At 35.3% G+C, this 13,453-nt stretch overlaps 1 protein-coding gene across 2 annotated transcripts in view; it reads left to right on the plus strand.

The window, feature by feature from the left end:
• The window catches only part of ZC2HC1A (zinc finger C2HC-type containing 1A), a 54,387-nt gene that overhangs the window by 6,599 nt on the left and 34,335 nt on the right, over positions 1 to 13,453 (plus strand). For both annotated transcript variants that reach the window (XM_036437285.2, XM_036437286.2), the window contains exons 2-4: positions 3,461 to 3,534; positions 7,508 to 7,624; positions 13,226 to 13,367. In XM_036437285.2, the coding sequence (XP_036293178.1) occupies positions 3,461 to 3,534; positions 7,508 to 7,624; positions 13,226 to 13,367 (333 nt within the window). The remainder of the gene's footprint in view (positions 1 to 3,460; positions 3,535 to 7,507; positions 7,625 to 13,225; positions 13,368 to 13,453) is intronic.

Genomic DNA, 13,453 nt, shown 5'->3' on the forward strand with positions numbered 1-13,453 from the left:
TTTATACATCTTAGAATTTCAAAACTATTTTAGATAACAGCATATTCTTTCACATCTCCTATATAACATATAAAGATACCATTTCAAACCTTACTATCATGCATGTTTTGAAGTTGCTTAGTAAAGCAACTCAGAATCAGTAATGTGTGTAGGATCAATTTTGTAAGGCGAGGTTGGCTTCTTAAGTGTTTTAGAATATTAAAGTACTTTATATGCTTGGCTCTGTCCATCAGTTTGAGTGCCTTTTTTGTACACTGTTAGCTCTCTGCTCTAATAATCCTGAAGGTTATCTTTACTGTATTTTTACAAGCTGTAAAATTTGCTAGCTTTTGTTATTTAAGAGAGACTAGTGGAGTTTGCTTGGAGTAGTATTTTTTTATTTCATTGATTGTGAAGCATTTTTATATGTAACAACTCAGTTGATCCTCTTTAAACTTTAAAGTAGATTGAACAGGTATTATATCCTAATTAAACTGAGGCTGCCTGTATGATTAATACCTTATAAGGTTATTCCCTAAGACCAGCTAATATAAGGAAATTATAAATTTATGTCTTTATTTTGAATGAAGTAATTCTATTTTTTCTTTTTTGAGATAATTGTTTTAAGTTCTTTTTCTTTAATGCTATAGCTTTTTAAAAAATTTCTTTTAGTGATAATAATTTTCTTTTTCTTTAATAACAATTTGAACATGTTTGATAATTTGTAAGAATTAATTCCAGGAGTTGGATTTTATTATATTGTAGTTTTCTGGTTGTTGTTAAGCTTTAAGTTTTTGAATTTAAAAAAAAGAACATGATTTGGTGTTTAGACATACGAGGACATTAAGTCGTGTGGACTGTTAGCTTTGAGGGAGCAGTGAGGCTGCCATTCCAGCCTGTGTCACTAGGACGTGGTACTGAGGAGGCACATCATTTCCAGATGTTGAATTGGTATTTCTCAATAATTAGTTTTTATAAGATTTTGCTTTGCCATTTATTCAACAAGCAGATACTGAAATGCACTTTGAAGCAAGTAAAATATGTGACACTTTTTAACATTTAGGTTTTATGAATTTTAAAGTCATTACTTAGAATTTAAAAGAATGCATGAAAACCATAAATAAGCAAGCTAAAGAGATTAATGCAGCATATGGTATCATTTTGACCCTCATTGTGAAGACATTTTTATTTTAATATACCTAATGTATTTTATCTGGCACCCTGAATGAATTAAGTGATCCAGATAAATGGGGTTGCTTTCCCTAAATAACCTGGCTTCTGGTATTGGAGAAGGACAAATCAGGCAGACCTTAGCTTTGCTTTTGTGTTGTCCACTGCTTACCTGCCACCATAGACATTGCCTCTATCTGAGGTGACAGATAGTCACTATCTGCTACTAAAATAGGGCAGTGGACTGTGAGGAGAAGAGAGAAAAAACCAGTTCCTCTGTCACTGTTTGATTGTGTTCCCACCAATGTCTCTTGATTCTCCTGATTCATTTTCGTGAACCCACTAAGTAAGTCATATGAAGAACAAATTATATGAGTTCATAATTGTACTTTATGCACGAGTTTATTTATGTTACTTCTTTGTCTTATATAATATATGACTAGTGGCCTGGTGCACAAATTTGTGAACATCGAAAGGAAATTAATTAGAAGAAATATTTTAATATCGCTATTTGCCCTTCTCTATAATAAAAGTGTCAATCAAATCCACAATTGACAATGATAGGTTGCAACACACATGTGCAATAGATGCCAGTGAGCGCTTTATATGTATTGCACATGTGCGAGTCAACTTAGCCTTTTATAGATATATATATATATAGATACAGAATAAACTTGCTTAATTAGACCTGCTTTCTGATTTAGCTCAACTTTTTCCAGCCCAGGGAAGCATCACCCCAACTTCTCTTTCAGGTAATTGTCAGCAACACAGCAGGGAATATCAACACGAAGCACATTATTACTGTAGATCATGCAAGGAGAACAAAGGGTAAAATATCTAACTGCAGTAGTTTGACTATATTCTACACAGTGGGAAAACCTGAAGTAATTTTCAAAGTCCACCATTTCTTCTTATTAGTCGAGTCAAGTTTCTAAGCTTTCTAAATCTCCATCTTCCGGAAAATAGAATTCCACCGAGTCTCCTATCTACCTATTCCAGGACTTTTGTGAGGATCAAATGAGATGAGGCATGGGAAAATGCTTCACAGACATTAGGTTACAGTGTAAAATGTTTCCACCTGGCTATAAAGCAAGTAGTGTTCCTGGGCTGAAGAAACTCCAAGGTGGCTAGTTACTAGGGAGAGGAAGCTGGGTGTTGCTACATGACATCATTACGGTACCTGGATGGACTTAGCATTAGCCTTTTTATACAAATAGGTAAAAAAATTATAATAATTAATGCAATATCCATCAGAAAATATGGTAAAGATATAGGTTTAAGTATTTTTAGAAAATTAGAGTTATGGAAATAAATTTAGATTTGATATTTTGAAAGATAATAAAAATGACAAATTGACTCAGTTATGTAAAATTCCAAAGAATGTAGTTTCTGTTATCATTTTCATATCAAAATTTTTTGCATAAAGTACATGATATATGTATTAATTTTTTTAAATCCTCACCTGAGGAGATTTTTTAAAATTGATTTTAGAGAGAGTGGAAGGGAGAGAAAGTGAGAAAATTGATGTGAGAGAAATATCGATTGATTGCCTCCCACATGTACCCCAACAGGGGGTCTAACTGTAACCCAGGTATGTGCCCTGACTGGGAATCAAACCTACAACCTTTTGGTGTATGGAATGGGACAACACTCCAACCAGCCAGGGCTGTATTAATTTTTGATTGAGCAGAAGTTGCAGCAACTTCTGTCTTCTTAATCAGTTTATGCCCATAACATCAGATTATCTCAACTTGTTAGACCATTGAATTTTAATAAATGTGTAAAATAATGAAAAATTCACATAATATGCCTATTTGCATAGTAACTAGGTGATCTTTTCCTTAAAGCATTATACTTCCTAAGTGTTAAACAGAACAAATTTCTTTTTATCCTAGATTATCTCAGAAAACCAGATCATTGATCACCAATGTTGTTTCTGAATGCTTTGGAGATTAATACTATATAATTTAACCTTCAAATAAATTTGACTTTTAAAGTTGAATCATTTACAATGGAGCTATCCTATAAATTAAGAGATTATGATAAATTGATTTGGTTAAAAATCAGATACTTCCAACATATCAGTTTGGTAATCTTTAAATCAGGACTTGGCATGGCCTTATTGACCTCTGATAAACTCTTAAGTCTGGTGCTCATTTTAATTGACAATGTTGCTTATTTAAAATGAAACAAGACATTTTTTTTCACAAGAACTGATAACTTATATATGAAGCTAAAAGAAGACATTAAAACTTGGAAGCTTCACAATTTGAACATAAAATACTATTGAGTAAATTCTTTTCTGTTTTAGAAAATGGGAGTGCTCAAGTTGGAGAATTATTACCTTGCAAGATTTGTGGACGGACATTTTTTCCAGTGGCATTAGTGAGTACCCTCTTCCTTTGGGATGTGACAGATCAGAGTCGTTCAGTACTTTTGGACATATCTCCTAGAAACAGTGGAATAATTGGATGAGGTCCTGGCTGGTGTTCTTTGTTCAAGAATAGAAGTTCCTTCTATGTCTTCTCGTCCCTTCAGAGTTTAATTGGTCTTCAGAACTTCTCTATTAAAGTATTGAAGTGTTCCTCCTCTCTTTGTGGGGATATTAATATTAGGTCTAGTAATAATTAATGTCGTTTTAAAACATTCATTTAAAATCTTGCTTGGCGTTGACTTGTATTGACATAACCTTCAAACACGTGGTATCTACAGAACGTGTGAAGTGCAATTAACAAGTTTTGCTTGAAAAAGTTTGTGTTTGGTTTGGTTTTTGTTGCAAAACTAGGGCTAAGAAGATGGCGGATGAAGAGCATATTCGGCACTGCATGCTTTACGAGTTCCAATTAGGAAGAAAAGCAAGTGAGGCTGCAAAAATCATCTGTAGTGCTCTTGGTCAAGATGCAGTTAGCGCCAGAAAATGCCAGCGTTGGTTTGAGAAATTTCGCGAGGGAAATTTTTCGTTAGATGACAAGAGTGGTCGAGGCCGTGTGTCCAATTTTGATCAAGAAGCTCTTCAAGCTCTTTTGGTGCAAAATCCTCAAATTACCCAACAAGAGCTTGCGACAACTTTAAATTGTTCACAAAAAACAATTTCCAATCAATTGTGTGCACTTGGCAAAGCCCAAAAGTTTGGAAAATGGGTTCCTCATGAGTTGACCGACAACAACCGTAATCAAAGAGTCACAATTTGCAGTTCGCTCCTCTCTCGTCAAAACCGTTTGCCGTTTTTAGAGCAAATTGTTACCGGAGATGAAAAATGGGTGCTGTATGTTAATTTGAAAAGGCGGCCTCAATGGTTGGACAAAAATGAGGCTCCGCAGCCCACGCCAAAACCTGACTTGCATGCGAAAAAAGTGATGTTGTGTGTTTGGTGGAATTTTAAAGGAATTCTTCATTATGAACTTTTACCATCTACCCAAACCATTACAATTGCAGTGTATAGTGCCCAATTGGAAAGGTTAGCCCAAGCTTTAAGAGAAAAAGAACCCGCGCTGATTAATCGGAAGGGCGTAATTCTTCACCACGATAACGCACGACCGCATACTGCAAGAATCACTGCTGAAAAACTGCGCCAGTTGGAATGGGAAGTTCTCCCTCAACCTGCATATTCTCCTGATATTGCCCCTTCCGATTACCATTTGTTTCGTTCTTTGCAAAACTTTCTTCTTGGAAAAAAATTTAATAATGAAGAATGCCTCAAAAATGCATTGACCGAATTTTTTGCATCAAAATCACAAGAATTTTACAACAGAGGGATTTAAATGAGCGTTGGGCACAAGTAATAGAAAACAACAGCAACTATATTGTTGATTAAATTTTGTTGTATTGTTTAAATAAATTTGATTTAAAAAGTATTAGAAAACGACATTAATTATTACTAGACCTAATAGAAATAAAACAGAAAACTCTTAGAAATGCATAATGTATTTAAAGGTATAGAATGACACAGTGTCTGGATTTGCTTTAAACTACTTCAGAAAAAGAGCTGGATAAATGGAACAAGATTGCTAAAGGCTTTGTAATTGTTGAAGGGGGTGATGAGTAAAAGGGGAGTTCATTACACTGTTTTCTCAGTGGTTCTGTATGTTTGAAATAGTCAAAAGAAAATCGTTTTCAATTAAAAGTGTACCCAAACTACATGACACATTCTTTAGATACTTAGTACATACAAATAAAAGCAATTTTAACTGATTTTAATATACAGTAGACATCTAAATAGAGAATGAGAAAAATATGCCTATGTAGTAACTTAGATATTTTCTTGTACTTTCAAATATAAATATACATCTACTAATATTTTGATGTAAAGACTTTTCTTTGAATATGGATCTGATTAGAATTCTACCATATTAGCATTTTCCATCCTCTTAATATTTCCAATTTGTTTCTTTTAAGCAAAGTGAGAAATTAATCTATAAATGTCAGTCGGACTACAGACTCCTCTTACATGACAACTTTTCTTATTTCATTAAAATTGGCTTTCCTGCCCTAGCTGGTTTGGTTTAGTGGATAGAGCTTTGTCCTGTGGACTGAAGGGTCCCAGGTTCAATTCCAGTCAAGGGCACCTGCGTGAGTTGCAGGCTCAATCCCCAGTTGGGGGGCATGCAGGAAGCAGCTGATCAGTGATTCCCTCTCATCATTTGATGTTTCTCTCTCCCCCCCCTCCTTCCTCTCTGAAATCAATTTAAAAATGTATAAATAAAATTTGCTTTCTTACACTTAATTCAGTGATTTTTAAAAATCAGTTCACTATTTTTCATATAATTTTCAAAGTATTCACCTGAGTTTCCATAGGAAAAAAGTTTTTTTTTTTTGCCCTCATTTATTTATGTAATATATTTAATTAGATGATATGATCACTGTAATAGCTATAGCTGGTATATATCTCAGTTTTGGGACTAACACTACATACTTTAAAAAAATATATATATTTTATTGATTTTTCACAGAGAGGAAGAGAGAGGGATAGAGAGTTAGAAACATCGATGAGAGAGAATCATCGATCAGCTGCCTCTTGCACACCCCCTACTGGGGATGTGCCTGCAACCAAGGTACATGCCCTTGACCAGAATCAAACCCGGGACCTTTCAGTCTGCAGGCCGATGCTCTATCCACTGAGCCAAACTGGTTTCGGCACACTACATACTTTTGACATAGACAACTGAACATGTGAAAGATGTTTTAAGTCGCCTGCTAGCCATACTTTTTATTTTTATTTATTTTTATTGATTTCAGAGAGGAAGAGAGAGGAAGAGAAAGATAGAAACATCAATAATAAGAGAGAATAATTGATCGGTTGCCTCCTGCAAGCTCCACACCAGAGATCAAGCCCACAACCTGGGCATGTGCCCCTGACTGGAATCGAAACCGGCTAGGGCTAGCCATACTTAATACTTAAAATATTTTATTCTAACTGCTATAATTACAGTGCTTGTTTGTCAAATGAAAATAAGTATGTACAATGGATTACTAATTGTGTGTTGAAAAATATGAGAGGTTCCAGGACTCTGAGCCAACCAGTTGGGAGGTTTCCTCTTATTTGAACAGTTCAAGCTGTTCAGTTAGTGTTTATCAAATACAAAAAGGAAAAAAGTTCATTTAATGCACTGATGTCATCAGTCCACATGTTTTATTTCATGGGGGGAGAAGGATTATTTATCCAGTAGGTTAATTGGATATGAGTTAAGAAAGCTTCCATTGCAATGCTCTTAAAATGAATAAATATGTAAATAATTGAATGAATGAGTTTGCAGTCATGTTAAGAAAAATATCTGTAGGAATGGAGCACTGGAAAACTCAAGAAAAATCCTGGGTAAAGAATGGCAGACTATGTAAGTTCTGGAAGGGAAAAAAGGGATAATTTTTTAATGGCAGACTATGTGGAAGAAGGATGCAGGGACACAAATCTGACAACTTTGTCCTATTATTTCATGTCAGCTTTAGTAATCCGAACTACCTCTATAATAGCAACTTTGTAACCCTAATACAAATGCATTCTCCACATATACTTTTTTTTAGTATTTATTTTTAGGTATTTAATGATGAAAATAACTTTTTCCCCACTCAACTAGCTTTGACTTAGTAACATTATTACCCTTATTCTTAGCAGTGTGAAACTAGGAGAATATTAAATAACTCAATAAAATGTTGAAAGAGTTTTTATCTATACCTTCTATGGTAAGAAAGATAACTAATAGCATGCATTACATATGCTTTATAACAATTTTAGTCAAAACAAGGTATGTCTTATTTATGTATTACTTATTGCTTATTTCATCTTCAGTTTTTGGACTGATAATTTAAAGTCTTCCCTTCTGTATAAATGAAAATGATACATTGCGTTTCTTTATCTTAACAGAAAAAACATGGACCCATTTGCCAGAAAACTGCCACTAAAAAACGGAAGACTTTTGATTCGAGCAGACAGAGAGCTGAAGGAACTGATATTCCAACAGTAAAACCTCTAAAACCTAGGGTAATTGTATAATCTTTGAACAGTATGAACCTTGTTGCTATATATATTATCCTTATCTGTTATACTAATCTATAATAATAAAAGCATAATATGCTAATTAGACTGGACAGCGAATGACCTTCCGTATGTCATTCCAGATGTCCTTCCAGACGAAGCCACCATGGTGGGGGCGGAAGCAGAGATGGTCAGGGGCGATCAGGCAGGCAGGCAGAGTGGTTAGGGGCGATCAGGCAGGCAGGCAGAGTGGTTAGGGGCATCATGTAGGAGGTGAGTGGTTAGGGGTGATCAGATAGGGAGTCGAGTGGTTAGGAGCCAGTGATCCTGGATTATGAGAGGGATCCCTGAGGATCGGGCCTAAGCCAGCAGTTGGACATCCCCTGAAGGATCCTAGATTGCAAGAGGGTGCAGGCTGGGCTGAGGGACCCCACCCCCATGCATGAATTTCGTGCACCAGGCCTCTAGTATTGAATAATAACCAAAATTTTGTGTACTGTTCTCTGTTTAGAAATGATCACAAACTTATTTATTTTAGACTTTGGAAAGAAGGAAGCCAAACTACTTCTCAACTCCCACTATTACAAGGAGGTTTTTCTAGCATTGGAGGATCACTTGCTTAGCTGTATAGGCTGGAAATAATTAAAAGCCCTCTTACATGTTCCTTTTAAGTCATTGTTAATTACTTCGGCTATACTTTAATGTGTTAAAGTCTCTCTTACTAGTAGAGCAATCCCTGTATACAAAGGTAAAACTATAATTTATAGACATCTTAGCATACTAGAGATTGATTATCTTGATTGATAGTTTGTCAATATTTGTGGTCTTATTATGCTTTCTGGGAAAAACTTATCAGTTGTTCAACTGTCCTCACATAGCCATTGACAGCTTTTCTTTCTTGCTATCAAAGCAATGAGTCTCCTATGATAATGACGCTTTAATATCACTGTGATACTTTATATTGCTAAGAATAAGTCACAAATACTTTGACAAAGTTTTAAAGAGTAATTTCAGTGAAATAGTTAAAATTTGAATACCTCATTGAATAAGTTTTTGAAACAACCTTGCTTTCAGTGGTAATAACTTCTCCCATTGGTGCAAAAAACATTTTGGAATCTCGGAGGGTAGTCGGAGGAGGATGGGTGGGTGGGAGATAATCAACCAAAGACTTTGTATGCATATATGCATAACCCATGGACACAGACAATAGGCTGGTGAAGATCTGGGATGGGGGTTGGGGACAGGTTGGAGGGGATCAATGTGGGGGTGGGGTGGGAAGGGAACATCTGTAATACTTTCAACAATAAAGATTTCAAATGAAACAAACCTCTTCCCTGTGGGCCAATTAATCTTACTGATAAAATCATTTGGGTAGTAGAAAAAAATGGAATGTCCATTTTTGTATTTTTATCCATTTATCCAAGGGAATATTGGTGAATTTTGAATAAGGTAAACCATTATTTGAAGTTTTTCTTAGTCACCGTCCAGATATATGATTGCATTTGCTTTAATTAGCTTTGAAGAGAAACTATTGAAATCTCTGGGAGCAGTATAACATAGAGGGTATAAAAAAGGGCTCCGGAGTCAGTCTGCCTGATTTTAACTCTGGTCTGCTACTTAGCATGTTGTGTTGAGTGAATTACTTAATTCATACTTCTACTTATCTGTAAAATGGTAGTAGGAGTTGTAGCATCCACCTCATGGGGTTATTATAGGGATTACATAAATTTATCCATGGTATTCTCTTAATAAGTGTTATTTTTTTCCTGTGACTTTCCTGTGGGTTTATATACTTCAAAATTTAATCTTCAGGCCGGGACCGGTTTGGCTCAGTGGATAGAGCGGCCTGCGGACTGAAAGGTCCCAGGTTCGATTCTGGGCAAAGGCATGTACCTTGGTTGCGGGCACATCCCCAGTAGGGGGTGTGCAAGAGGCAGTTGATGGATGATTCTCTCTCATCGATGTTTCTAACTCTCTATCCCTCTCTCTTCCTCTCTGTGAAAAATCAATAAAATATATTAAAAAAAATTTAATCTTCAGAAAAAAGCAAGTACAGCAATGATTTACATTAAATAGTTTACATTTTTGCTACTTAAATTGTGGTCTGTAGAGCTATAATATCAACACCATTTTGGATTGTTAGAAATGCAGAGTTTCAGGTCCCACTCACGCATACTCATTCAGCACCTACATTTTAACCCAATCCATGTTTGAGTCATACACATATTATAGTTTGAGAAGCAGTATGTTAGAAGATTTTGAACATTGTAGCTTACCTCTCAGTATCTTTATCTGTATCAAGGATATTCTACAAAATCACAAGCCGAGTGGAGCAAAGCAAACACAAAATTCATTTTTGTAGAAAGTAAAGGCAGGTGTAATCCATAGACCACAAAATGCAAGGGCTGCTTACAGCCACTGAGATCCAGAAAGGAAGTGCAGGAAGTGCAGTGTGGCCGAGGGCCCAGACCTGGGAACCTGGCTTCTTACAGGTGACTCCTTGATGCTGAGGGGTCTTATCCGGAAGTGTCTATCCCTTGTTTACTATAGCTGGCAGGAACTGGGATGAGCTGCTGGGGATTGGATAGCCTGGGACTGGAATGAATCTGGCTGACATGGACAAAAGCCAGGAGGAAGGAGGTGGAGATAAGAAGCACAGAGTGTTAAGAGGCCCCACTAGTGGCAGAGACTCAGCAAGCACTAGAAAAGGAAAATACCCTTTCTGAGGGCGTGGCTGTGTCCTGTGTGAGGGAGTGTGGCTGGCAGCGGTAGTAACCCTCTTGACCCGTATTGTTTTAGAGAAGCAGAAGGGGGATGTCTAATCACACTTTGAGGCCTTATTTGCATCTGTATCTGATGCAAACACAGAAGAGAGCTATTGGTATGTGTAGCCTGGAAGGCTACCCTGGCCTCTCCTCTTATAAATAGCTACAGAAGAAAACCTAACACATGAGAGTAATAAAAACTATTAGCTCAGCACTGATACAGACACTGTGAAAAAGAGAGAAGACTGACCAGTAGATGAGTGATACTCACTGTGGAGCCCGCCAGAGTTGTGATCAGACATTTCAATACCAAGTACTAAATGTCAGAGTCACTCATCTCAAACGTGGAAATGTTTGTATATTTAGTTAAGATTTTTGCATATATATTCATGAGAGAAGTGGAACTACAATTATTCTTTTTACCAAAGTTTTGCTTTTTTTTTTTTTTTAAATATATTCCATTGATTTTTTACAGAGAGAAAGGGAGAGAGATAGAGAGCTAGAAATGTCGATGAGAGAGAAACATCGACCAGCTGCCTCTTGCACAGCCCCCACTGGGGATGTGCCCACAACCAACGTACATGCCCTTGACTGGAATCGAACCTGGGACCTTTCAGTCCGCAGACCAACGCTCTACCGCTGAGCCAAACCGGTTTTGGCCCAAAGTTTTGCTTTTGTAAGACTAGTAGGAAAGTTGTTCCCTTGTTTTATATATTTTTAAAGAGTTTTTAAAAGATTGGGTGCTATTTTTTCTTAAATCTCTGCAAGAATTCAATAGGGAAGAAATCTAGGCCGGGAGTTTTCTTTGTGGGTTTTTAAAAATAGTAGATTCATTTAAAAAATATTTAAGACTATTGTGATTTTCTGTTTCTTCTGGTATCTGTTTTGTAATATTTGCTGAGAATATTGTTCATTTCATCTTAGTTATCAAATTTATTAACAAAGTTTTTTTTTTTTATAATGTTTTCTTTCTATTGTTTGTAAGAACTGGATCATGTACTATTTTCTATTCTTGGTAATTTGTATTCTCTCTATCTCTCTCTCTTTAATTAGTTTTCCTTATTAGTGTTTTTGAAGAACCATGTTTTGACTTTGTTGATTCAACTTATATTCTTGATTTAAAAAATAAAAATATAATAGGGATAATTGAATATTTCAATAATATGACAAAATAAATCTCTGGAGGCAGAAGAGCCAGCATCATGTTTAATGGAAAGATACTTAGAAGCAATTCCATTAATGCAAGGAACAAGATTCATCTCTAACCAGTATGGTACAAGCTGATAGATAGAAAATAACAAGAAATTAGATGTGTAGAGACTGGAAAACTGTCATTAAGAGGTGAAAGCCCCAAAGAATCAACTGATAAATTACTACCAATATAAGAGAAGTCAGTGAAGTAATGAAATATCATATTAGTCTACAGAAACTACTAGGTTTTATATTTCAACATAAACATGAAGAAAATATCCTTAATAAAAGAGAAACACCAAATATAAAATAGCAATAAACCTTAAGGTAACAGAGGTATGAGTTCCACAAAGAATAATTTAAAATAATACTGAAAGAAAAATGAACACTTCTTCAAATGGAAATATATTTCATACTCATGGGTAGACTTAACATATTAAAATTTTAAGTTCCTTAAGTTGGTTCTGAATATAATGTTTCATTTTTAATGTTATAAGTCTTTTCATTTTAATGTTATGTCTTTTAAAAAAACTAGACAAGCTAATTTTAAAGTATATGAAAAAATAGCATGCAAGGATAACCAAAAAAGATTGTAAAAGAAGCAAAATGAAGTAAGCTACCCTACCAGATTTTAAAATATCATAAAGTCTCAATATTTAAAAGATATTGACATAAGGATAGTCATAATAATGGAACAAAAGAGAAAGTTCAGAATAAGCTCAAATACTGAAGAGAATATGGTAAAAGTATTGTCCCAGTTCAATGGGAAGGAAAGTCAGTAAAGGATGATGAGACAACTGTATAGCTATGTTGACAAACAAAAAGTAAAGTGAAATCCTTATGTCACACCACTCATCAGGATAAATTCCAAACGAGTAAGAGATTTAAAATTTTAAATTAAAACACAAAAGCTCTGGGTGGGAACATGGAAAATTCCCATTTTACTTTGGGGTGAGATTGGGCCTTGTTAACTGAGACTACAAATCCAGAGATCATAAAGAAAAGACTTGTAAATTAAATTATCTTTACAATATATTTCTTCCCATTAAAAGGATATTTGAAAGGGTAAAAAGACGGACACGAGTATTAGGAAGGGTTGGGGCTAGTCTCCTTTAGAGAGTTACTGGAAATTGTTTAAGAAAAAAAAACACGAAAAACAAAACAAAAAACAACAACCAATCACTTACTAGGTAAGTTGACCAGGCAGATAAATAGTTCACAAAAAGGAAATACTAATGATTCTTAGTTATATGAAAAGATGCTCACTCTTACTCATTATAAGAGAAAAGCCAGTGAAAACTATAGAGAGAACTATCTTTCATCTCTAATCATTAAAAACCAAAAAGTGTGATAACATATTCGGTTGGAGGAACTATGGGAAAACAGGAAAATACACTCTTCGTGGGACACCTTAGTGGGACACAATGTGACACCTAGAGAAGTCAATTTAGTGTTTAGTACAATTAAAAATGCATTTCGGAAATTACATAAACATAGTTGCATTAAGTTCTCTTTTTGTAATTGTAAATTTGGGAAGGAAATCATTTAAGAATTCCTGGTAAGAAAATATTTAAAGTAATATGGCATTTCATCAAGTTTTATCTCAGTTTAGTGCAAAAAATGTTCTAAAATTGACTGTGTTTTTTTGTAGCCTGAACCTCCAAAGAAACCATCTAATTGGAGAAGAAAACATGAAGAATTCATTGCCACCATAAGAGCAGCCAAAGGCCTGGATCAGGCCCTCAAAGAGGGGGGCAAGCTTCCTCCTCCTCCTCCACCTTCTTACGATCCTGGTACATGCCTGTTGTTGACAGTACTGCTCATGGGGGATAACATATTGGTAGAATTTTTATTAATTTTAAGTTGTTATTAAACTTAA

Source organism: Pipistrellus kuhlii, unplaced genomic scaffold, assembly GCF_014108245.1.
Source record: "Pipistrellus kuhlii isolate mPipKuh1 unplaced genomic scaffold, mPipKuh1.p scaffold_m20_p_14, whole genome shotgun sequence".
Taxonomy (NCBI): Eukaryota; Metazoa; Chordata; class Mammalia; order Chiroptera; family Vespertilionidae; genus Pipistrellus; species Pipistrellus kuhlii.